Here is a 26,242-nt window from a genome sequence, read left to right as displayed (position 1 = left end):
GGATTTTAATGTTTATTAAACGTGTTGCAATGTTCACGATTTTGCACAATGATTTACTCGCTAAATCTCGCTTCCTTGTAGATTCGTTATTGCTGCTTGGCAACATCTGGATCCACGGAAATGGCGCTTCTTCCGCTTTTTCCTCGCCTCTTTTTCCGGGCGTATATATACTTCCTCAAATTAAGCCAGAAACAGTCCGTTTGGACAGGGTAAATTGCATCGTTTCTATCCTTTCTTCTCCTTCAATCCATGCAAAAAAATTCGACTTTTATTCGTAGCATTATTGTTTATAAAACATATTGTAACAATATTTTGATATATGTCTCATGTTTTCTGGGATGCATATCTTTATATCTTTATATATCGAATGAGAAACATTTTAACAATTTTTAAATTAAATAAACTTTTAAAAGATATCCCAAATCCAAGCATGATATATACATATCTGACAAATTATAATTAAACAATTACAGAGAAAAAAAATTTCACAACAGCTACTTATCGTTATAAATGCTCTATAACAGAGAGCATTATTGTCATATAGTTATTGCCGCAGTTGTCGCTGCAGCTGCAGTCGTCGTGAGATGCGATTTTGTTATACACGTTTTATCAAATTATGCTTAATCGACTTATCGCGAATCTAAATCTGATCTGACAAAACATTTACATTTAGGAGTTGCTGTTTCCCAACGTTTTATCCTACTTCGAATTCTTTTCCCCTCAGGTATTTCACCTTGGAACTCGGCAACAACTTCGTCTAGAATTGTTCGCCTATGTACCGCTTTTCCTTTTCGTCGGCACCCGGGTAAGCAAAAGTTTCAAGTACGGGAAATCACAGTACATCCCGTGCAAGTTCTTTAAACAGTCAGACGCCACTGACGGCTCTCCTAACGAAGAGCTCAGAAGATGGATGGTGGCGGATCTCTGGAAGCTCTTGTCTGCCAACAGGATTTGCTGGTTCCTGAGGATCTCCGAACTCAACAGATTCCGCTTCAACTTGCGTGTAATTCTGAAATCCGCAGCGCGAACATGCGGTTGCCACAGTTTTCGGCAGGTTTCCCTATACCGCATTCGCGAAAAAGAAAAGGAACAATGCGACCCCACCACGAAAGCCTCAAGGTGAACAATACGAGATCACTACTGCCAGGACGACGGTAACAGTTTTCAATTGCTTCTCATTGTTATTAGAAAGCATCCATCCAATAATTTACAAACCAGGTCCCTCTATCTCTTCCTCGCGAATGAGATTAAATTGACCATTATATAATGCCGCGCGAAGTCCCCGAGATTAATAAGTTTTATATTACCTACATCTCTCGGGGCAATTTTCACGACGATTTATAAGCAAGGCTCGCCGAGAGGAGCGCACCGGGAAAGTTGCCCGGGATCTCCCGGAAAAGTCACCGTAGCGCGATACAAGAAACTTTCGTAGTCACGCACTGTGGATGGCTCCTAAGTTCTAACGAAGAGGAAGCCGTCGCGACGCGCACGTGCACGGAGATGAGGGCTCGCTTATATAAATGTGTTCCCCAGAGTGTCTTGAAAATTAAATTTTGGACACAAATATAAACAGTGGTAATATAAATAGTATAAATCTGATCAGTGGGGGTTTTTTGTCGAGACCGTTTAAGACCGATATAATACCACAGTTCTTGGATCTTGGAAGCCTTAATAATATTATCCGCGTGAATAATATTTTTTGTGAACACTTTTATCTTTATATACTGTAGCATATGTCTGTGTTGCAGCAATAAGAATGGTAATGACTAAAATAAAACGTAATATGCAGCCTCTGATTTAACGAGTAAGAATGAATCTTAAAGAAGAATACTTTCTTGTGCTCTACATAACTGTGGTATTATATCGGTCTTAAACGGTCTCGACAAAAAACCCCCACTGGTTGCAAGCACGATTGAAAATTCTGGCAGTGATTCAAACCCAGTCTGCAACGTAGGAATGTAAAATATTATCGCAAAACCTACTGTAACTTGCGGTGACAAGTCGCATTTCTAACTGGGTCGCCCGTTTAAAAAAAAAAGATAAATTTAACAAAATATTTTAACGCGATTTTCACACGGAGGTTGCAAAGAATGATATTTGATGTGTGAGCAGGTGCACATCAATACGAGCGTGCGCCAAAAGGTATTGAGAAACGATCATCTAAATTATAACAAATCTAGTGATCGTGACAGGTTATATCATAGCGCGATATGGATATCTAGCTTTTACAATTATACCTACGTATGATTTATTCGCTCTGTGCGTTTGGTTGGAAGGGATAGCGCGAGCTACAAAAGCGCTCGGGTGAGAGAATAGTGAACTCAGGGTGGAATATTTTCCTATTCAACGAGACGTATTATTATTAAAAATGGGTCGTCGTAGTTGTTGCGTCATTTTTTACTTTTTATTACTGACATTTTTTAAAGCAATATTTAATTAGCAGTAGTTATTTTTTATTGTCTTCTGATATAAAAAATAGGAGTTCCAGTAATTAAAGTGACATAAATAGTGCAGTCAACCTCCAATTATATAGTAACAATCATAGATTATGCGCGTATAGCAATTTTTACTTACCGAAATTATTAACAGTAAAATGTAAAAAAGAGTGCAAGTTACAAACTTGCACATTGCTTCCTTATTATTACAGGAAGCTTATTTTATTTAATGTATAATTATTAGTATTTATTTTTTTGGCTTCCTCATAGAGGAAGCTTTGTGAGCAAAGGGTTTTACTTGCACTCTTAAAAACTATAAAGAAGCCCGATATCTCAATATTTGCGGAAGTTAGAGCAAATTTACCGAAATTTCTATAACTCCAGAACTAATCAACCAAATCTTAACGAATTATATATGAAATAGGGGTAGAAAAGACTGAAAAATATAATAAAATTAGAAATAGATTGATATCTCCAAATTTGCGGAAATTAAAGCATAACAAACATTTCTGCAAATTCAAAATTTTATTAAAAAAGAACCCTTTAATTATTAGCCATTTTTATTAATTCTGTTATATTCTTCAGTTTTTTCTACCCCTATTTCATATATAATTCGTTAAGATTTGGTTGATTAGTTCTGGAGTTATAGAAATTTCGATAAATTTGGCACATATATACATACATACATACACACTCACACACATACATACATACATACAGACATTTTTTAAAACTACAATTTTTCGACGTTTTAGAACATTCTAAACACATTCAGAAAAACAAAAAAAATTTTTTTACGAAAACAAAGCTTCCTCTATGAGAAAGCAAAAATACACTGCATCTATTGCACAAGAAGCTTTGGTAATAATCAACATATAATAATAAACATATATCATATCTCATCGTTGTTTTTACTTTTATTGCATGGCGATAGCGGTAGATGGCTCTGAAACGCACGGAGCGAATATAACTAGCGCGCGAAGATAGAGATTCTGTTTGCACATATCGGTATCTATTGACAGTACGATGGATGATTCAATGCAATCTAGATTCACGTGTTCATCGCTCGCTTCGATCACTTTTATGCTTAACCTCGCACCCGAGAGCTCGTTTTATACGGAGATTTTTTTTTTAGTGATCGATTGACAGCCCGAAAGCTGATAAGAGGATACGCGATAATTAAAATATAGAAACCGTAACGCAATCTCCGTACCGTGAAATAATTTGAACTTTCTGTTGAATGCAATCTGGCTCCTGCGATATCGACTGTTCCTCCATTTACGCATATAAATCCATATTTATATGTTATTTTTAGCCAATAGTAAATTTCCAAGTCAAAACCGAAAGGAAACAAGAACGGAATAATTCATGACAACTACAACTTAATGCGGCAACAAGTCAGCAATGAGAATCGCCGGTTTTATAAAAAAAAGATCGCAACAATATTTCAGTGTGGAGCAGAGTTACTAAGACAGTCACAGAGAAGATAATTACGAGTCACAGAAAAAAATTGCGGAGAAAATGATATCTAAATATATAAAAAAATTGATTTGTATTTGTACTATTCTTACAGGAATTTCTATAATAAAAGCGAAATAATTATTGCAATAATTATATAGAGATTTATTACATTTATTAGTTTATTATATAGAGATTTATACATTAACTGATATACTCCATACTTTCAAGTATTACGGACATGCAACGTTTATTCGGAGTTTATACATACTGCATACAAACTTTTATAAGTACATTGTAACATTGTACAGACGTACTTGTGTGCAAATTACTTGATGAGAAATCGCATATGTTTAGATAAGGCCAACATTTCAAGCAAGTATATACATAAGTTTTGTCGAGAACATTTGCACAATAACAGAAACGTTGATAAGTAAAAGTGCAAGCACTTTGCACCAGTTTCCCGGTTTTTTGCATGACAATCAACTGAAGTGACATCGCAAAAAATGCAAAGTATTTTATATTATGTTATATTTATGCTGCAATGGCCCCGTCTATTCAAGCTTCGCAAAAGTATATGATAAAACACTTAAAAGTTTTCCTATATCTATAATCACGTTTAATAAGTACGCTTTTATTTGTTATAGCTTTTTTTATAGTCTTATGATTTAAATAAATTGTAAAACATGTCATATACCTTTTAAATACAGACTCATAATCGAATAAAAACTAAATAATAATTATATTCAGGAAACAATAACAAAATTAAAGTTCTTGATCCCGCAAAATTAATTGGACTTTTTTTATGTTACGTTAAGCGCTATTGTCATAACTTCTTTTTTTTTTAATACGTGTAATTATCTATTAAAAAATTATCTCCAATGATATCATGTCGAATCACTGATACTTTAGCGTAATCTATATCGCAAATATCTATATATATATTGTACTTGGTTCAAAATTCACTTTCGTTTTAACATTCACTTCTGCGAGATCTTTCATCTTTGAAAAAAAACGTTTACACCGTTATACGATACTAATCTTTCAAGTAAAGTCGAATTAAACGGTTGGCACATAGGAACTGTCGTTACAGCAAGATGTTGAGCGTTTGGCACGACCCGCAACGAGTTGTTCGTCCTTCAATTTCAATAGTTTCACTTGCTATCGCCACGTCGAAGAATTGACGTGAAATATATCGTGAGAACTGCGCGAAGTCAACAGAACGGAAGTTTCGAGCAAGTACCATTTTGCGAGCGTATAATTCACGGGAGATTTGCCGTCTAAAAAAAAAAGTAAAATAATACGGAAAAATGGTCAAATAATTCTGAGAGGGATTTTATGCCGATTTTATGCACTACCGCCTTCTGTTCTCATGTTTGAGCTTGCAACGAAGTTATATTAGCTGAATATATCACTGAATGAGTTACAGAAAAAAGCCCCGACTTGTTTTTTATGAAATTTTACTTCGCGTAATAAAATCAAAAAAGTTAACATCTCTCTTCAGAGAATCTAAACAAAATTGCGACAGTATAAATCGATGTAAGTTTGCATGTATAATATTTTTCCACTTACTTACAAGACATAAAACGTTGGCCGAGTTTACGTACACACTCGTCAAGATTACCTAAGAGTTTCACCGGGGAATCTATCGATTATCGAAGTTTTGTACGTTGCAAACGATCCGATGTACTAACGACTTTTAATGAAGCATTACTCGCCCGGTTGGTGTGCTGTTAATTAACCACTAATTAACACCAATGCCTCTCTGCTAAATTTCTTCCTCAAGTAATTCTGCAGGAAAATTCACAGGGTTTTGTAAACGATATACGCGTTTGGCCCCGTTCAAGTGCTATTACGGTAGCTGAGTGTTACGGCTGCATGCACGACGATGGCCGTGGGGCAAAATTCAAAATTGCAAAGAGGTTGCAGGGATCAAGACTGGGAAAGGAACGAGAGAGGAGGGGGGAGAGAACAAAGCAACAATCGGGACGAAAGAAAGAGAGACTGGAGGGAAGATGAAGAAAAAGAGAAGGGAAGCTATTCTGGACTGATGATGAGAGATCAAATGAGGATATGACTGAGCGAAGAGAGACGCGGAAAAAGACAAATCAAGTTGTTTGAGAACGTAACAGAAAGGAAATTTGGCATAGAACAATGAAATTAGAGCCGAGTTATGACTTGTGCAACTTTGACGACGATACGTCATCGTAAACCGGTAATTACTGTTCGTTTTAATTAACTTCGCAAAAATGTTCCCGTGGGGTCACCATAATAGCTATTAGGCCGAGTTTGATTTCCCAGAAGATCAATCAGTCAGTCAGTCAGTTTTGCATTTGCTCCCGCGCTCTATGCTTCTCCAATCAGCAACTCAGCTGAAGAACATCGTTGTCTATTCCGACAAGTCATACAGCTAAATAAGTTGATTTTTATACGAGTTAATGTTTCTACTGAACTTAAATAACGACGCGTATAGTATCCTATAAATAACGCAAATTTATTCCGTCACTTGTTTACATCCAAAGTAATCGATTTCTTCAACTTAAACGCGTTATCTTGTTTATAAATTAAAATATAGTACTCTGTAATAGAAGCAAATAATAATATGACATTTATACCTCTCAATATTTTTCATTAAATCTTTATCGGTTTTGTTTTGTTAAATTTTTACAAAAACGTAAACAATATCGCTTCGATTTACACGTGCATTTGTTATTGATTTATCAATTAATAATAATGCATTATCATTTACGATTTACACTAAATTGCGTACGATAACAGTCGTGATTGAGAAGAAACACGTTTGCGCTCGAAAATTTGTTAAATTAAATAATTAAAAAGAATTACCATTAGTACAATTAAATGCAATGTTGTTTCTACTGTCAAAGTCTCTAAATCGATTCACAAAGCAAATAAGCAAAAAAGGCAAATAAGTAATAAAATGTTTACTTTATTTAATTTTAATTTTCGTTAATTATAGATATCAAAAATTTGAAAAAGACCAATGTTATATTTCGTAAAAAATAAAAAACATCAACAAATGTATTTTTCATATGTACACACATGTATTTGCTACCAATTTTAATTAATTAATTTTAATTAATTCACCACTGATGTTAATTTCAAATAACTGTCAATTCTGATACAATCAATAATAATAATTTATGTACAATAATTGCGCGTTATAACTTTTTACAGTTACAGTTTAATTATACTAAATATTTTCGTCATTTTAAATATAATTATAAATTATCCATATACATTTCTTTCAAATCAGTTCTTTATGAAAAAAAAAACTTCCTTGAAGATCTCCTTTCACAAATTCAACATAAACATATGTCTGTTTTTAATTCACCATACTTTCTAAATCATAATAGCCTTTCCAAATAGTTGAAGAGAGATGCAAAATGAAATAATAACATCTGATAAATGTTCGTTAAGGGGTAACGCCACTGTAACTTCCCATTTTCTTTGGTATTTTTTTTTAGAAAGGAATAAAATATATGGTCACAAAAACTTTTAGGCTTTATTGGACATATATTTAAGTATGTAAAAAAATTTTTTATTTGTTAAAAAAAACAAAATGGCGGCGCACGAGTCGCTATAGCACTACTCCGCGACACGCAGTATAAGTCCAACAATTTTCATTCTATTCACTCCAAATTTTAACCATATCTTTAAAATAACATTCCAAAGAGAAATACGTACGGGATTTTCAATAAGTTGATTCTAACATTATTTATTAACAAATGATTTCCCCTTTTTTTTTGTCAAAAATTGCAGCAATTGAACTGTTTACTTCAAATGCTCGCCAATCACACAAATATTAATATTTTCAAAATCCCCTACGTATTTCTCTAGCTATACTCATGTAGATTAAGAGAAAATTTTTTGTTTTTTTCTAGATTCAAATTTGCGTCAGTTATACTGCGTCCCGCAGAGCGCGTCAAATTAAACATGCCTCGCGAGAATGGCTGCAGCGTCGCCATTTTGTACTATTATTGAATAAATATTTTTTTTAACACTTAAAAACATGATTAATTACATCCTTGAATATTATTATCCTCTTACTTTTCCTTCCATCAAAAAAAAATCGCAAAAAACGCTTTATTTTAGACTTCTACAGTGGCCTTACCCCTTAATTAATGCTCTTAGTATAAAAATTGTAATTTTAAAAATAATCTATAAAAATTTAACAAGGCAATATAATAGAAAATTAAAGCCGGGACATGTTTGCCGGGACTTATTCCTATAAGAATTTTTATTATTACGTGTGAGTTAACACTTTGCATTTATTCGCAACGATTTTTCAACCGGCACCGGTGCAATTCACCTCGCAAAAGGGTCAAAAAGGCAATTTCTCAGCATGAAAAGGTCTTCTTGGCATAATTAAATCTGAAAATTCGCGAAGTCGTACGGTTTCTTCGCGTTCCACCGGGGCAGGCAGAGAGGACAGAGAAGGAGAAACTTTGGCACCATGCAGATGAAATTTTCTGGCGTTTTGATCAAAGGGCTCAGTCAAGAACTGCAATGCGCGGCGGCTAGGCGCTCTCGAAATGTCGACTCTAACGAGATTCGTCGTAGACGGGCTACGTGTTTTGAATACGAAGAAAAAACGATTGCGCGTCCTGCCGTCGCCGTCGTCGGCTACGGTGCCGGTGCCGTGTAAACTCTCTATAAGGCGATTCAGAACCGTAGAAAATTAGATTATCCTTCTGCGTCGTTTATGCGAGGAACGAATACGTTTCGAATTGATTAAATATATTACAGATAAATATTTTCCAAGCTGCTTCAAAGCATTGATTTTTTTAAATAATTCTTTATAGTTCATATAATAGTATAGACAAAATGCGTAATACCTATAAGTAGCGTGACAGAATATTGATATACGTGTTCTGAATACATGTTCGTTAAAATGAAATAATTGTATATGCTACAATTTATTTATTTCACAAATGGAAATAGATCATATGTATAAGAAGATAATGAGCTGCCGTGTTCAATAAATAAACGCAACTAAAAGATTCGTATAACATACATATCCAGATATAAATTTTAATTTTCATAGATATATAAACACAATTTACTTAGAATTGAAAAAAAATAAGATTGTATTAATACAGAAAATAGAAAATATAGAAAAGGAAGAAACAACCGGAAAATGATAACCACTAAAGTGTTTACGCGACATATCTTATTTGTATTGTCGCCGGGAAAACAGCGCAGCAAGAGATGGCTTCGATATTGCACCAGATTCGACAGCCTGAAAACGACCGGTTGAAAAGCTGAGGCAATCCTCGGGCCGGGCCGCCAGGCACAAGCCAAATACCTTTACAGTCTCGGTAGAAACAACAACGAACGATTCGGTGGCGATCGCGGTTTGTTCCTCTGAAATCGAGCTATTGCTGTGCAACCGCGCGCATTCCTTCCAAGCCGAAATGGAAACTATTTCATCGCGCACAGCTCGAAGAAGGAGGAATATCCGTGCAGCACAATGGTCTATTTTCGCGATCGTTAAAGAAACGGAAAATTCTCAGGCTCCTTTCGTGCTCCGCGCGCGACGTTCGGAGAGGCGGAGAAATTTATTTTCGAATCGGGACGCGCGCGGACGAGCGATGTCTCGATAAATTTTCGACAAGCGGGATATCGACGTCACTGTCGAATCGCGGGCGTGCGGCGAGCGGGACGAAAAAAAAAATTACCATTTTATTCAATATCGCGTAAGAAGTTACGCGAGCCGTTCGCGAGCGAGCGCGCTTATCAGTTGTACGACGCGACGCTCGAACGACGCGCGATCGGAAAACGTTTGCTCACACACGAACATCGCCGTATCACTTTAATGGCATTCTTAATAGCCGTAGGAGAGTTCCGAAGTTGATGCAATCTCAATTTCCCGGTTCCTGCGCCTGATATATCAGTGATTTTCCACCTTTGCGTTATCGTCTGGAAAGTTCGCCGAGTCATGCGGCAGTTCCGGAGCGGTTGGTTTCGCCTAATAACCGTCTTCTGCCCAGCGCAAACTGGTCCGAGCGCGTGCGACCTTCCGCCTCTCCCAACATCCAGGATCCAGGCCAAAGACTTTACGCGCGGGATATCCCAATTAACAAAAACATGTCCAAAAAAATCATGCCACAATTACCAAAAATATATTCAACATCTTATCTTTGTAATTGGAAATTTTATTATCATTGACTTAAAAAGTTGGATAGCGGTATCCTGTTATTTATTAATCTATATAAAAAGTTTTATTTATCTTAAAAGTATTTAATATTTTTGATAATATTTTGATTGCTTATCTCAGAATTAATTAATTGTTATTTTAATTAACATGATATTTTTTGCTAATCAAAAACCGTCTCGAGATATTCACCGAAATATTCGGCATAGATGAAAGGAATTTTATCCGTGAAGAAATTTGACCTGGAACATCCTGTACAGAGAGGCCAGTGAACTCTCTATATCAAAGAATATTATAGCATCGTTCTTTCGCATCGCGATCGGTTGGCGATCGGTCCCGTTTACCGCTCAAGGCTATCCGTGCGAGACGTAATCGCGTGCTTGATGCAATTTTCTGACTAACGGTACGGCATGTCCACCCGAGTATGAATACAGGCTTTCAAGTAATTGCAAGCTACGAGAGAAACGAAGCGCAAGATACAATGCATTTTAGATATACGTTGCTTCCTAATAAATTAATTAACTAGAATATTATCCGCGCAATTCGGGCTTTATTGGGATATTGATAGCGAAAAAGTTATATTTTCTCTTCTATATCTGAGAGTGAAGAGTTTTATACCACGGATAATCATCGTGTATAATAATAATAATTGTAAAATAATAATGTTTTATTTATTGACGTGTGACTTCGATTACCCGCCGCGCCGCTTCGAAATTGCTGCTATGTAATATAAAAATCGTCAGTGTTGATCGGGCTAAATTCTCATAAAAACATCTCGCGATTCGTTCATTCATCTCGCCGGATCTTCGACGTCAGTCAGGCACGCAGCTTTGATTCCCCCAAACGGGAAAATGGGAATGACGATACGATCGACAACTTTTAATGAAGTTCAAGAATTTCCTCGATTTTTCATACATCCCTCGAAGCGCAAATACCCATTTCACTTTGGAAAACTATATACATCGCTCGTTACGCCTGCCGATATGTTTGTCCGTGTGTAACGTTGATCGCCTGCAGACTGCGGTTTAGTGGCGTCTCGCATCCAACTCCCTGACGGGACAACTGATGCGTTTCCAATACGGTTGCCTAACAGCGGTCTTCAATGCTACCGGGACGAGCCCGCAGATCACAAAGTATACCAGATACCGATTACGAGTGTCCTTTTTATTCTTACGAGGAAGCCTGTTCTTCTTTGCATAATTTTTTGATGTGTAATATTCTAAATACATCACAGAGACTGTTACAGTAAGAAAGGCACATCTTATCCGATCTAGGTCTGTAATATTACGTGAGTTAATATATCATGTAATAAAAATATATTGATTTATATCTTATTGCAAGATATATACATATATATCAAACTTATATTACTTCAGAAGGAAGTATAGCAACCTTTGAAAGCGTATTACATAAGAACACGTATCTAATACTACATGGTCTGGTTTTTCCTATCTACTGCGTTACGTCACGATGCCTTGGTTGCTGAAGGAAAGGCTCGCGAAATAATATATGGGTATGTAAATATCGTGGTAACTATATTCCATATGCGGGGATAACATAAAATCAGGTAAACCAACTAAATTAAGACAAAAACAATGCGTGGAACATTATGAGGAAGATTAACATTTTACCCTCGCAAACACGATTTAAAAAAACGGAACTTTGTAAGAAACAGCTTTGCAAGACCGCCGCTATAACACGCTCTTTATAATCCGGTTAACGAATAATTGAGGGAACTCTGTTTAGTAAAGGATGGCAAGTTCCGACCGCTGGGAAAACACGCTCCAGGAATGAAGAAGAAAATTACAGGGATATAGGAGGAAGCGGTTGCCAGCGCGAAACTAAGAAGGGAGACGTTCAATTTAGATCGCGGCTACATGCAATAAGTACACATTTATATAAGCGTTTAAAGATTCAGTACGTTACCTTGTAAGTTCCGAGATTTTCGATGACACAGGGTAGGCTGACGTCCCTTCCCAGCGCCACCGTGACATTTGGTATCGGTTCGGCAAATATTGGCGGATCGGAAAGCGCTGCAACACATAAAAAAGTACCGTCAGTTATGCAATTCTCGTATCGATGCGTAGCATAACAATTATTATTAATCCTTGACTATCTGAGCTATATTAGAATTCAGATCTAGCGGATCTAAACCTCAATAAATCGTGATTGATATTTGTAGAATCATTCTTAAGTTAAATTCCGAAAATATAATTTCTATTGTTGGAAAACCGATTGTTTTCCAACAATTCGGAGAATTAAACTCTCTCTTCGTTGCTCGCTCGGAGCAAGTTCAGTGTAAAATTCGATATCTTGCACTTCGTAATACGAATCCGCGCGGTGACGTATGACGCGAAATATAATTGAGACGACCGTCGAGCTGCCATAAACAATAACGCGATTAACTCTTTCTCTCGCCAATATTTTAGTATGTATAAATATTATTGACGGTGTCAATAAAACGATAATTGTGACTGATAAACTCTCGATGGCCAAATAGAAAATTGGCCGCGCTCGTATCGGCTCGTGAATTTTTCATCTTCGAACGGTCGTGGTCGGGTGTCCCGCCGAATTGTGATAGTCGATAAATGAGGTCCGTTCGAAGACGAATTAGCGAGAAACGATTGCTCGTGGTGAGGTCTGCTATCGTGTCACATCCGAAATCACGCCGTTACGAATCGACGTCAGCATATATTCGAAAAACGTTTTCGGGAACAAAATTAAATTCCATCAGCATTTTTAACCGTCATGAGGTATGGTGAGCGCTATGGTGGGTGCTTGCAATTTGCATGATTTATTCACGTTTATTTATTCATGCCTGTAAAGTTATTTTAATTTGTAGTCGACTCGTTTACATACTTTTTCATTTAGAAATTTGCTTATTTGATTTCACGCTTGTCATACAAAGAATGCTTATTAACACCATTGTGAATTAATTATTCACATCCGAACGAACAATCCGATTTCGCGGATTTTTATAATGCAATGAATCCTGTAATCGTATTAATAGATTGCAATTATGCATACGTATGAGCTATTCATGTGGTACAAATGATGGCATTCCCGAATGAAATGCTGAAAGAATAATAATGCATATATAGATACGTATACGTTTAATTAAAAATCCATGCATTGGTATTACTACAACTACTACGAAAATGAAGTCCACTATCTGGTATCGCAATCATGCGCGAGATAAAAAAATACATATCTACATATATGTAGAATATACTGTATTTATAAATAAAGCATTTATTTTATGTTATACCGCTAAATATTGTCAAAGCTTACGCGATATTCGTGAAATATCTCGTAATGCCTGGTCCAAACTCGTTTGCGCGTTCGAATTTTTACGAATACCTGCACTCGCAATACGACCAATTATCATGCAGACAGGAGCGTCGTGGAATTCGAGTTAAAATTTATATAGCGACGATACTTTTCGTTTAAAGCTGAACCAAAACGCATATATCGTTACAGCTGCGGGACTGAAAGTGTGCTCGTAGAATATTAAACGTACAATATTTTCATCATTATTATTCCCGTTGTGCCGGCGCAAACTGGAATATTCAACCGATGCCGCCGGATAATCCCTCATATTCTTTCGCGCTTTGCGTGCGACCGCACAAAAACCGCAAGGTATTTGTATTTAAACAATGCAGGAGAGGAGAGGAGCGGCGCGCATCATGTGCCAAAATTTAAATAGCGCAGTGAATCGGCGGAAAAAATTTACCACCCAGTTGACAAATGTCACAGTCCTGACTTTCGTTTTAATAAACGCGTCAACATTTTGATACTCGTCAAAGAACGTTTTGTTAAGCTCGCGAATACGTGAAACCACACGAAATTTTTATCACATATAAAATAATATATCAAACGTAGAATATCAAATAACTTGCGATATACATATATCTGCAACCTTAAGTTTCGAAGCTCGACAACTCAACAACTCTCTTACGCGCAATGGCCGCAGTAATATATATAAATCTTTTTAAAATAACATTTAGCAATTACTTATTTTATCCGTTCTTTTTCTGCCTTCGTTGTTTTCAAGTAAATTTAAAATTCTTGATAAATTATAAATATTATAATAATCTAATTATATGGATTCATAATGAGAAATATTTTTAATAAACTAATGTAATGATGAAAACAGGAAAGAGATGGTATTATGACCCGAGAAAGTATTATGATGAAACGATCGCTCACAATATCCTCTTTGACGTTGTGAGCGAAACACGCGTCTAACGTCGACATGGAAGGAAAATCGAAGGTGCTGAAAAGAAGAGGAAGGTGGTGGATACGCCGGAACATCCGTGTCGAATGACGACTCTTCTGAGGAACTTTTGGAGCTGGTGCACTCGAGAATGAAGTAGGGGGTAGTTGGCTGACTGCTCGAGCGGAAGAGGACCGCCGTCAATTCCGGTCGAAGACTTCGCACTGACCGGAAGTCCGTGCACACTGACGCACACCAACGTAACGTGCGACGTTTTGGCGAAAACCCGACAATTCTAACTCTTGATGCCATGCTCACTATCACGTTTCTTGAAAAACGATTCACGATAAACGTTCGGATCCGGATTTTAATCCCGGCAGCCCGTGACGTTGACGTTTAATTGAAGCAACTTCATTTTTTTCCGTGATACATATATATAATTTAAAAGACATTATATATATGTACATTTTATATCGGTTTTTTATTTCTTTGCGGGTTTCCAGCAGTAGGATACATTGACGACTATCTTTATGAGATAGTGGCCAGGGAGAATTCCCTGGAGAATTTCCGGGTGTGGGAGACTACGGCAAGGTCGAGTTCCGAGAATTTAAATTATTATTTAGTCGAGAAAGACAAATTACCCCGGCCTGGTGCTGACTACCCCAAATGCTATACTGTACTCAAGTAATTTGCGACGCGAAACCAATTAAAGTCACCAATTAAAAAGCTAATGTTTGCGTGAATATATACTCATGCGAAAACTTAAGTCATCTAAAATATTGATTCCGTTCCATTCATAAAATATTACACAGTAAAGGTGACTTTTGAATCTTAGTGAGATAAATTAAACATTAACAATATTATTTATTTTAATTAATAACAGTTTCTATTTCCATTACGCTCTTGATTTTGTCGTCTTCTTATAAATCATGATGAACAATTCAAGATTTATATATGCATGAGAAAATAATTCTCATGACATATATTTCTCAGAAAAGCGATTTCAATCAAGATTTATTACTATTTTATGAATGACATATTTATAGATACTTGTGCTAATAGAAGCGAATAACATACACAGAAATGAAATTACAAATAAGATTGTATCAGCATATCGTAATATGTAGATATATGTAGAAATGTAACTATACGCAAACCTAAATATTCATTTAATTAATCCATTGATTAAATAAATGTTATAAAGTTTAATTTACAAATTTATATTTATTTTATAAAGACTAAAAAATAGAATTTATTTTCCACTATACACACGCAACCGCATATATTTCGCATGCAAATATAATTTTGTAATTACAATAATTAATGAATTAACACCTCAATGTGTATATCGAAAGAGAGCAAGCAGAAAAATAAATGTCTACATAAATATGTTATTACATTACATTTTACATTTATATTTTTGTAACAAACCAAATTTATAACAAATCACTGCTCAAATATTTTAGTTTAGCTGCCATTACAACACAATTGTCGTACCTATTGTGGCTATAGTAAAGGCACCGTTATCGCATGTAACGGTGCATGACGTTATCGTTTTAGCGATAAAAAGGTTAATGTAAGATAAAGCAATAGAGAATATTTGGTGGCTAAAACAATATTCTAACCCATCGATTTTTCGCGAACAAAATTAATAATCTATTTGATCGTGCGTATATTTCTTAAACAAAGCATTAATCAAGCGTATTACCTTCGAAAATTTTCACGGCAAAACATTTATTTTAAATTTATTCCACACTGTTCAAATAGTAACCTTTAAGTACATGATAAATTTAATATATTTTCGATATAAATACACGTATATAAATTTTAACGCTTTATAAATACGTTCAAATCAACTGAATTATTTCGCGTGCATGTGTGCACATATCGCGCAGTATTTTTTAGTTTACAAATAAGAAATGATAAATATCAAGATATTTTTAAAACCTTCTCTCTCTCATCTGCTCTTCATATTCTATTTATAAAATCTTGTCTATTATTCATAAAATATGAAAATTAATTTTATTATCATGTCCCAATTTTTTCCGCGTCATATATCACTGAATGTCAGTATCGACGAAATATTCAAGATATTTATCGCTGCTATCTATGTGCAACCGAATGTAAAATTATCTGGGAATGCCGCTCGAGTCGTAATAATCGTTATACTTTAATTACAGAGTCGAGTGGCATTTCTTCACGCGCAATTTTCATTTGACGGAACGTCGGATTCCGGAAACCGCTTTATTTTTGCGCTACCGAGACCGACCAGTCTGGGTTAGGTAGAATGTGTTATACAGGATATCTGGCGCTCTGTTTAGCCAGTCGAGTTGCAACTTTCAAGGCGGCAGGTCGTGACGCACGTGGCGACCGTCGCGACTTACAGTTTACAGTATACATCCCGCGAGACACGAAATGTTGCGCGGCGCCAGAGTGATGCGATCGATCGAGATACGTAATTTCGTAATAACGCGCAATCCCTTGCAAAAGTGCGCATTACACCATAGTGAGATCTCGTCAAGAACATGGCAACGAAAAATGCTTTCATCCACAGTGCGGTAGGACCAATCGATAGAATGAAGATTAATCTGACAAAAACGCACGCCAGGTTAGGTCAGGTTAGGTACAGATTGTTAAAAAATATGCGTATCCCACGTGTTAAGCCGGGGAGCACCCCATATACATGTGCATAAGAAAATAGACCAATCAATTATTTTCTTATGCTTACGCATTATGCGATGTGCAGAAGTGTGTGCTCCCCGCTTTAAAATGTACATAAGCAATTTCGACCGTGAGTTAAGGTGCCTTTTCATGCTGACGCTCGACGCTCATTTTCAGCGGCAAGAAGGTCGCATGACCACACGTGACGTCGGCGTCAATTGAAATTCATGAAAAGGAAAACAGCGTCAAAATTTCGGCGTCTTCGCGCTGCTTTGGCTTTGACGCTAAAGCTGAGAAAATCCAGCTTTCTTTGCTTGACGCTAGCGTCAGCGCGAAATCACGTGATTTCGCGATACGCTGAAACGAGCGTCCCATGAATTCGCACCTTAAAAGTAGCGATTATGCAACCGATGACTTGACAACCTTCGGCGCTTTACTTAAACACTTTCTGTTATCGTTATCCATGTCGCTTTGTGCATCGATGTTATTGTGAAAAAAAACTTACGGTACAACGTCAATTGTTGGTTAATTACATGTGGTGAACTTGTACAAAATGACGGTGTAATTTATCAATGTTAAACCGGCACGTATATCGGATTGCCGCACTATGGGAACCGTGACCTCAAATCACCGGTATGGAACCTGCTGGATTCGTGATGTAATATAATGTCTATGAAAAAGTGTTGTGGCGATGCATTAGTCATGCTAGTAAACTGATCTCGCCCAATCGATCAAGTATATATATAGTCACGGTTAAAGGCGATAAATTTAATATCGTCCCTGAATTCTGGAGTAAAGCAAAAAAAAAAAAAACGTAAAAAAGCTCTTTTAAATAAATTTACTAATTCTTAATAATTAAATTTTTGTACCGAAATAAAAATGTTTTTCAATCTGTGTTATTTTAGAAACTTTATTCGCATATTATTCTTTATAACGTAGACGCGATCATAATTCAATGAATTTAATTTTTTTAAATAGAAGATCCTTTAGTAATGATTAACAATGATAATATTATTGAAACAGGAAATATGTGATCAAGTACACAACAATGTGTAATAACATGTGTAATAATATAATAGTAATAATATAATAATAAATTAAATTAAATATATAATGTGTATGTATTGCTGCAGACAATATAATATTTGCAACTGTTTATTTGTAATTACAATAAGTTAAAATGAGATTTGTTCTATTTTAATTATGCGATTGACAAATAACTTTGTTTACGTTTTTAACAAATAAGCAGAAATAGCGTAAAATTAATTATTAACTATTTAATTCTCTGCGTTCATCATTCTAACCGCCTTCCGGCTTGGTGCAATCCTCATTATTGTCAATTAGGATTAAACGGTTCAATTGTGTATTTGCCTACAATATTAACTCACTTACTGCGTATTAAATGCTGCGGATATAATCGATACGTCCATATAAATAATAGTAAATTTTACGTAGAGCAAATACCCGTCATATATAAAAACAGGAACAAAATAACAACTGATTCTGATATTAAAAAGTAATATTTGATATATTATATGTTTGCACGTATATCGTCTCCGTGCCGTTATTTTCAAGCATTTCAACAATAGCGTTATTCGTTCTTAGCTTTCCATTACAGCTATACATAGCTCACTGCGTGTTATTCAATTAGTCCATGAACCATCTCGCCCGTCTTAAATGTCCACTTTAAATGCTACTTATTGCATGCAATGCAACTGCGCGCGCGATGAGAGATTAAAGCACGTACGCTCTAGGCTGCAAGTAGAGAAAAAGTCTATTCATGCTGGATATCATAAGAGAGCAATTTTTAATCAAACGAAACCTCGTGTTCACGTCCGCCCACTTTCCTGATACCAGCCTACAGACAAAGTGAACGGGATAGAACATCTATCCCAAAAGAACATCAAACGTTTACGATCTTTTGCAAAAACTCGATTATTCATCCATGAAAAATTTCTCCTGTTTCATCGAGCGCTTTCATCCCAAGAGTCGTAGCAAATTAATCGCCCGTTCTCTTGCACTAGTTGCATCTGATATCTCCTTGAAGCTTAGAATACCTTCAACATTTACGCTTTTATTCTATCGCTTGCGCTACATGTCTTATGTATATACAATGTTAAATTACGTATTTACATTTTAATTCTTATTATTAGCGCGATTATCATTATCTCGTTTTAATAAACAGTACAATTATTTTTAACGTAAAATTTTTCATAATATCATTACAAAACTTAAAATAATAAAAAAGATAAAGGGAAAAACGCCATAATCGGTCAGGACTAAATTGTACGTAAAAAGTCACTCAATAAGAATTAATATATTATTCGGACAGGCAAGATCCAGTCCTGACCGATTACGGCGTTTTTCCCTTTGTTTATCTGTATTGTATATCTTACACGGTCGTATATATTCTAATACTTATTGAATAAAAAGATAACTTATCACAAATTTATCCTATCTTAAGTCATGTAAATGTATAATTTTGTTTCACAGAGATATCGCGCAAAGTTGAAGGACAATTTTCTCGGACTTTATGCGTCATACTACAAATAATAATTGAAGATAAGTGCGAACTGATGAGAGTATATAAATGGTGACTGGAGATAAATGTGAACTTGCACGCACGCACGAAGTGATGTAATCTATTATAAGCGAAAAATACGAAAAACGTTCCTCTACTGTAGTACGTTAAAGAGTCTACAACACATTTGAATAAAGAGAACTCTTATTTTGTTGAAACGCACGTGCGTATATATAAAACGGTATGTGTACCTATACATATCTCGGCGCGAGGTATACGATCGAGCGTGTTAATCATTAACCTTCCATTGCCCTCGTTCATCAAATTAACGTTAGTGCTTTCTTATGAGTGCCGCGTCGCACCTGTATGTGTGTCACTGCGTGTGATTTAGTTACGGTGTAGCTACATGTTTTTCTCAAATCAACACGGTCTTGTAACAAAAGGATGAGACATCGATCGGTACATACATCAATCTGTCACGGTAAAGCCCCTTGCACAATAGGCGATAGCGATAGCGATAGCGATAGAAACTTAGGTTTAGCAACAGCGCGAGTCGCGTTGACTGTATACGAATTTGTTCTCGCCATAAGCTCCGCACTCAGAAAGTCTAAATATTGTTCTAACGAAATTTTAGAAAATAACCATACAAATATAGTCTAGAAAATTGTAAGTGAAAAGTCAGAAAGTTTCTCTCAGGGTCAACTTCTATGCAATTAAAAAAATAAAAGTGACCTGAGTGTCCGCCTCATACGAGAGCAATGGAGAGTTAATAAATAGAAGTACAGGAACACCATCAAATAATTCTAAAGAATTTACTGAATTACTAGGCAAGCTACAGATTATTTGCAATAGACCGCCGAAATTTTTTTTTTTCGTAGAACACGAACGAGATAAGATAATCTCACACATATATATACGTGCCTTAATCTTTCAACGTGAGTAATTTTTCGTTTCGTCTTTCCAAGGTGTGACACTGAAGCTAATAATAAGTAGTTAAAAAGAAGCAAGTTTTCCTCTCTTGCTACTCTTGCATTATCATCTGTACGGAAAACGGATTTATATCAACGATTATTATTCACCAAACCACATCCGCATCGCTACAAAGAATTTCTTCTGTGATTGAAACCGGTTATTTTATACGATCTTCACTTATGCTGAAAGATTATTCGTACGAAATATTATAAAATAACAGTAGACATGCGCAAAATACAACAAATATAAACGTTTCGTTAAAATCCTATATGTATATAATACAAGGTTTAATAATTTATGCTAAGACATTTGCAACAATTATATGCTAAGCATTACTTGGAGACTTGTTCTGACGAATTTATGGATACGATATAACGTGTTGAATGTGTGACGGAGGGCAAGACCATATTTAATACGGCAATATCACTCAACACTATAAGAAATGCAGATAGCATATTTTCAGATGAACATTGCCAAAGCAATGAAGAAGAAATCATATCTTTTCGTCAGTCTAATTGTGACAACAATCTTGACAACATGCCTCTACTTCTCAGTCACTTACAGCGATTTTCAAATTCACGATATATTTCTCAAGATGATTCGTGAAGAAAATTATTTTGCGGATGTAACCGTTAAGGCGGAGACATATAGAGAAAAGGGCATAAAAACTATCCTTCTGTGGAACACGTTATTCGGTGACAGAAATTTTTACTTCGGGACAGGCGACATTTTCCGCGATTGTCCTTTCAATAAGTGCAAAGTCTTTAACGATCGGGACTATTTGAATATGGAAGATTACGACGCGATTCTCTTTCACGGTAACGAGATGGATGCGTATGAAGTGCCACAGAAGAGGAAGACAACGCAATTTTATGTGTACGTTAATTTGGAAAGTCCAGCCAATCGTGAAGTATATCCAAAATATCGAAAGAGCTACTTCAACCTCACGATGACGTACCGGCTCGACAGTGACATACCTTGGACTTACGATATCATAGAAGATGTAAAAAGCGATAAATTCGTCGCACCTTCAAGGAATGCTGATTGGAACGTTTTTCAAAATAATACAAGTAATATATTTTTTCTTCTTTATCCTTTTCTTTATTTATAATTGCCATTTTTATAATCAATAAAAATGCTCAAATTAAATATTGGATAAATATGTTATTCGATATACCAAGATTTTCATTATTTATATTATAAGAAGGCACAGTTTTAAAGTAAAAAATTAGAATACTTTATTAGGAAAGTGACCACAATCTCTATTCTTTACTTATTGTTCTTATATTCTCTCCCATTATTGTGTCTTTTATGCAAAATGTAATTAGTTTCCCTGTCACAAAACAAATGACCCTTCTACGAACGTCCTAACGACAAATTCTCGGGTGGTGTATCATCTTCTCACCATGTAAGTTACCTCGAGTACGCGAGAACTAATCAGTTTTCGCAGGTGCAGAGGACGCGGTGGACGAAATGCCATCTGCGATATTGGACACCGTCAGGGGTAAGAGCAAGCCGGTAACTTGGTTTGTAAGCAATTGCGATGCCAAAAGTGGCCGGCAGAAGTATGTGGAGGAACTGTCGAAGCACATACGCGTCGACATTTATGGCAAGTGCGGCGAATTTAGCTGCGAGAGATATCGGAACTGTTTTAGCGACGTAATTGAGGCCGACTACTTTTTCTACCTGTCCTTCGAGAATTCCTTCTGCGACGATTACGTGACGGAAAAGCTGATGAATCCGCTCAGGTAATAACACGACTTCAGATAGCGGGAAATCGTTATCCGCAACCAGTGCACGAAAACAAAGACAATCTAACTAACGTTTGCGAGATATTTTTCCTGATGATATACGAGTCACCCTTATAAGTAACGCGTGTATGCCATCATGCATGGTTTAAGTCAAAATATAAGACGACTGATATAAAATTATCTTGTCGACTTACTTCTTGCAGTCTTTATAGTTCGGCGCGCGTCGATTATTTAAATAAATTCTTTTATATAGGTATAAATAAAGATACATGTAAAGAAACGTTATTTTTAAAAATTTTTACTAATGAATTATTTCTGCCATTTTCTTTTTTTAATTGTCATTACCTCTTAAATCAGCTTTTACAGAGCAAGCATATTATTGCAGATGGTGGAAATGAGAAAAAAAGGTTGTTAACACTTGAACGATATTTTCCAATTTTCATTATTATTATTCATATTCATATGCAAACAAATATAGGGCCTATTCAAATTGTATGCAGACTGACTGCTGCGTTACGCATTGACGTTTAATGTAAATGCAATAAGCATAAAATTGACATCAAAATTCCACGATTGTCTGGAATTGAAATATTATCGGCGCGATGATAGCATCGATACGGCAATACGTCAATAATTGAATCGAATTTATTGCTATTTGCGGATTGTGCGAAATACAAATAGTAACGATAACGCCACACGCGCGGTGTTTCTTTCCCGTTTTTATTAACACGAGCTGCTCGACGGAGCACAATGCGGACAATGCTTTGGTGATCGTTAAATATGTTCGTTTATCATTCGATATTACGAATAATCCAATTTTACGGGCATACACCCAATATCTGATGACAAATATATTTTGATATAGACTATATGTCAAAAGACATCTATCGCATTGTCATTTATCATTGATTTGAATGCGTGCAGTCAAGATTGCGTACTGCGTACTTATTACATAAACAATTAAAGTAAAAAAATTACAAGCGTATTAAATGTCAAAGCAATATTTCTTGTGATTTTCAATAAATGTCTAAAAGCACATCAAGAACCTATTTTTTAATTATCTTTATTTTTGTCTACCAAAAGAGCTAATAATTTATTCAGGTCAGAGGCAGCATCTTTTTTTTAAATAATGGTTAACCCACGTGTTTGTACAAAAGTACATAATATTAAAGGAAAACTAGCTATTCTATATTGTTTATTTCAATTTTGCTTGATTCATCGGTTTGTTTATCGTATCTTTTTTTATGTATAGTTCCGCAGGTGGAATAAGCGAAACTGCAAAAAAATATTATCAATCAATAACGGGCTTTTCTTATCAATATTCTTGCAGGTATAATGTCGTCCCGGTGGTTTACGGAGGCGCCAACTACAGTCAGTTCGCACCGCCAAATTCCTACGTAAATGCCTTGGACTTCGACAGTCCGAAGGAGCTCGCCGCGTATTTGAAATATCTCACTCAGGATCTGCAGCGATATCAAAGCTTCCTACAATGGAAAAAATATTATCGAGTCAATGTCGGGACAAAGCGGGCCGTTTGTAACCTTTGCGAGGTGCTGCATAAGCAGAAAAAGCCGAAAATTTATTCGGATTTAACGGATTGGTACACCAAAGATAAATGTTCTATTCAAACGCTTCTAGATAATAACGTTGATGGATACGCAACGAAACGTACGCTAAGGAGTCGCGATCAGAAACGGGAGCCGGATTATAAAACTGGGATACAGAAACATTAATATAATCTATTCAAATAAAATGTAAAACGAAAATACCCAGAGCTCGATTAAACCTAAATAAAAATTGACGTAGTAATCCTAAATATTTTTAAAAATGTATATATAATGTGTAAATAGTAATCGCACATTCGTTATTTTAGCTTCAACTTCTGCGTTATTGATCAATCGTGATATAAATACTTTCCGAATCCATCTTACTTCCAAATTGAATATGACTTTACGAAGATATATCATCAGTATTATTAAATATGATTCATCTTAGTTTTGGAAACTTTGATTTGGATACGTAATTAAGCCTATACGTGATAAGATATTCCTCCGTCATCTGTTATCCAATTATGCATATTGAGCGTTTCTCAAGTCTATAACGAACGACGATGCAGCTTCGACGTTTGACTTATACATCGATGATGGGTCATTAGGCCGAGAATATGTAGTACATCGATATATTCACTACTCGCTTGATTAGCCAAGATCAAAGCGGCCAAGCTCCATCGCTCTAACACTACTATACTCGCAGAGTTTGAGGAATATATACATATGTGATTTACTGATCGCTTTATAAAGAGAAACAGTTTTTTGGAAATTGTATATTATCCAAATTCCAGCGATAATTAATAGACTGAACGAATGTAAAGCACATATTTGTATATATAAAAGACTGACATTATAGTCTTCTTATCTCATCAAGAAACTATCTATACGAGAAAAAAATGTTCTCGTAATATTTTCTTCAATATTTTTTAAAATATTACATTTACATGGTTAGTAAATATAAGTATATATTTATAAAAAGATCTTCGTCCGCCCGAATAATTGGTGAAGAATTAAATGTTATAGCAAATTAAAATAATAGTTTATTTATCAGGGTTATTCAAATCGTTCAATTCCATTCTGTTCTCATTTTGTTTTAAAAAGATATATCCAACTAGTATATAAAATAGCGTAAATATAATAATAGAAGACCATTGTGTTCATACATATATTGCACATACAAATAAAATAAATATATACGTTGACATAATCAGTGGTAGTTAACACATTTAACGAATAATAACTGTTAATGCGTTATCACAATTTTGCGTGAGTGTGTGTAGGTATATATATACGAGATTTATGCTACGCATTTTTTGCGTAACGTAGTCTTGTATAAATATATTTTTTCTCTTTTTAAAGCTTTTCTATACTTTCTCAACCAAATTTTAATTGTATATTTTAAAAATTAGCAAATTTAGACTACACTAATTAATATAAACGTTTCATAATTATTAATTTTGGCAAACGTAAATTTGCAAAAGTAAATCTGCGAATAATACAAATGTACATGCAAATGAAAAATTACGCTAATTGTAAGTAACGCCTATGCATACCTATTATTGCGTAAATGTTATATAATGTTTAAAACAATATCAGATTTTTCGTTCAAATTAACAGAGAGAAAACCTTAATTATAGATAATTATATGTATATTTGTTATATTATTTTCGTAAACTAACATTTATCAAACTTTTTATTATTAATATTATCTCAGTATTCTCTCTCTTCATTAATTGCGTTTTATTATAAATAATCTGTACATAGTTACGTTGTAATAAATACAAATATATTTTTCTTATATTTAAATTTTTCTTGTAGTCACATATATTATCCCATTAATTATTTAAGAAAAACATAGAATTTTCTGCAATTAAAGAAAAATTATTTTCAATAATTTTTCAATCGATTCCTTCACCGCTGATTAACGATTTATTCATAAAAATGCGAATTCAGAAATAAACTGTTATTCTGATCTAGAGGTAATAGTCTCGATAGGTAAACATGTAATAGATATAGGTATATGTTATCGCGTCAAGTCATAGGATGTTTAAATAAATAACGACGATCACCACATATGATATATGTAATTAATTCAAAATGTGTCAGCTTCGAGATTTTTCACATGTCGACATAAAAACATTGCCATTATTATAAAGACATTTTTTAACATTCTATAGTTTTTTAGTTTTAAAAACAAACTTTGACCAATATTCCTTCACTTATTAATCCATGGTCATAAATATCTTGATTGGTTACTTGACAATTTGTATGAAAGATGGTCTGTACTCGGAAAAATAAAAAAAACTTTGCTGAGTAATAACGAGATTAAACAGGCTCACTCTTGATGTTCGAGTTTCTTTCTTCAACTAATGAAAAAAGCTTTCTATTCTTAGTATCTGTCTTCATGTATAGCGTCCAATTAAATTGCGATCTATTATATCCAATTTCATTCTTCCTGTTATAGTTACTTTGACACTAAAGTTTCAACAATATTTCTCTAGCG

The 26,242-nt window shown here is 35.1% G+C and overlaps 2 protein-coding genes across 21 annotated transcripts in view; one reads left to right on the top strand and one right to left on the bottom strand.

The window, feature by feature from the left end:
• LOC143895158 (lachesin) overlaps positions 1-26,242 on the bottom strand; it is a 277,423-nt gene that overhangs the window by 73,572 nt on the left and 177,609 nt on the right. For 6 of the 7 annotated variants that reach the window (XM_077402333.1, XM_077402181.1, XM_077402257.1 and 3 more), the window contains one exon: positions 11,995-12,101. In XM_077402333.1, the coding sequence (XP_077258459.1) occupies positions 11,995-12,101 (107 nt within the window). Of the gene's footprint in view, positions 1-11,994; positions 12,102-17,450; positions 17,563-26,242 lie in introns of those variants that run through there. The other variant, XM_077402492.1, reaches the window with a different exon arrangement.
• On the top strand, positions 16,598-24,708 carry Fuctc (alpha-(1,3)-fucosyltransferase C). Of its 14 annotated transcripts, none has more exons than XM_077401713.1 (5): positions 16,599-16,892; positions 19,439-19,707; positions 20,432-21,508; positions 21,880-22,186; positions 23,520-24,708. In XM_077401713.1, exons 3-5 carry the CDS (start codon positions 20,881-20,883, stop codon positions 23,920-23,922), a joined length of 1,338 nt encoding a protein of 445 aa, XP_077257839.1. In that variant the 5' UTR covers positions 16,599-16,892; positions 19,439-19,707; positions 20,432-20,880; the 3' UTR covers positions 23,923-24,708. The 14 variants fall into 14 exon arrangements, with proteins under 14 accessions (XP_077257291.1, XP_077257116.1, XP_077257839.1 ...); XM_077401884.1 differs by having other exon boundaries at positions 19,439-19,947; positions 20,902-21,508; XM_077401634.1 differs by having other exon boundaries at positions 19,439-19,947.

The sequence above is a fragment of the Temnothorax americanus genome, unplaced genomic scaffold (genome assembly GCF_048541705.1).
Source record: "Temnothorax americanus isolate GAGA-0224 unplaced genomic scaffold, ASM4854170v1 Scaffold1, whole genome shotgun sequence".
Classification (NCBI taxonomy): Eukaryota; Metazoa; Arthropoda; class Insecta; order Hymenoptera; family Formicidae; genus Temnothorax; species Temnothorax americanus.
Note: the sequence above shows the minus strand (reverse complement) of the source record. Positions and strands in the feature narration are given on the sequence as shown.

Excerpts from the sequence above, each read along its gene's own strand:
- Fuctc (XM_077400990.1), top strand. The coding sequence starts at position 16,810 with ATGGCAACGAAAAATGCTTTCATCCACAGTGCGGTAGGACCAATCGAT. Across the intron at positions 16,903-20,901 it reads CGCACGCCAGGTTAGGTCAG|ATGAACATTGCCAAAGCAAT; the intron begins GTTAGGTACAGA and ends GCATATTTTCAG. Across the intron at positions 22,187-23,519 it reads AAGCTGATGAATCCGCTCAG|GTATAATGTCGTCCCGGTGG; the intron begins GTAATAACACGA and ends ATATTCTTGCAG.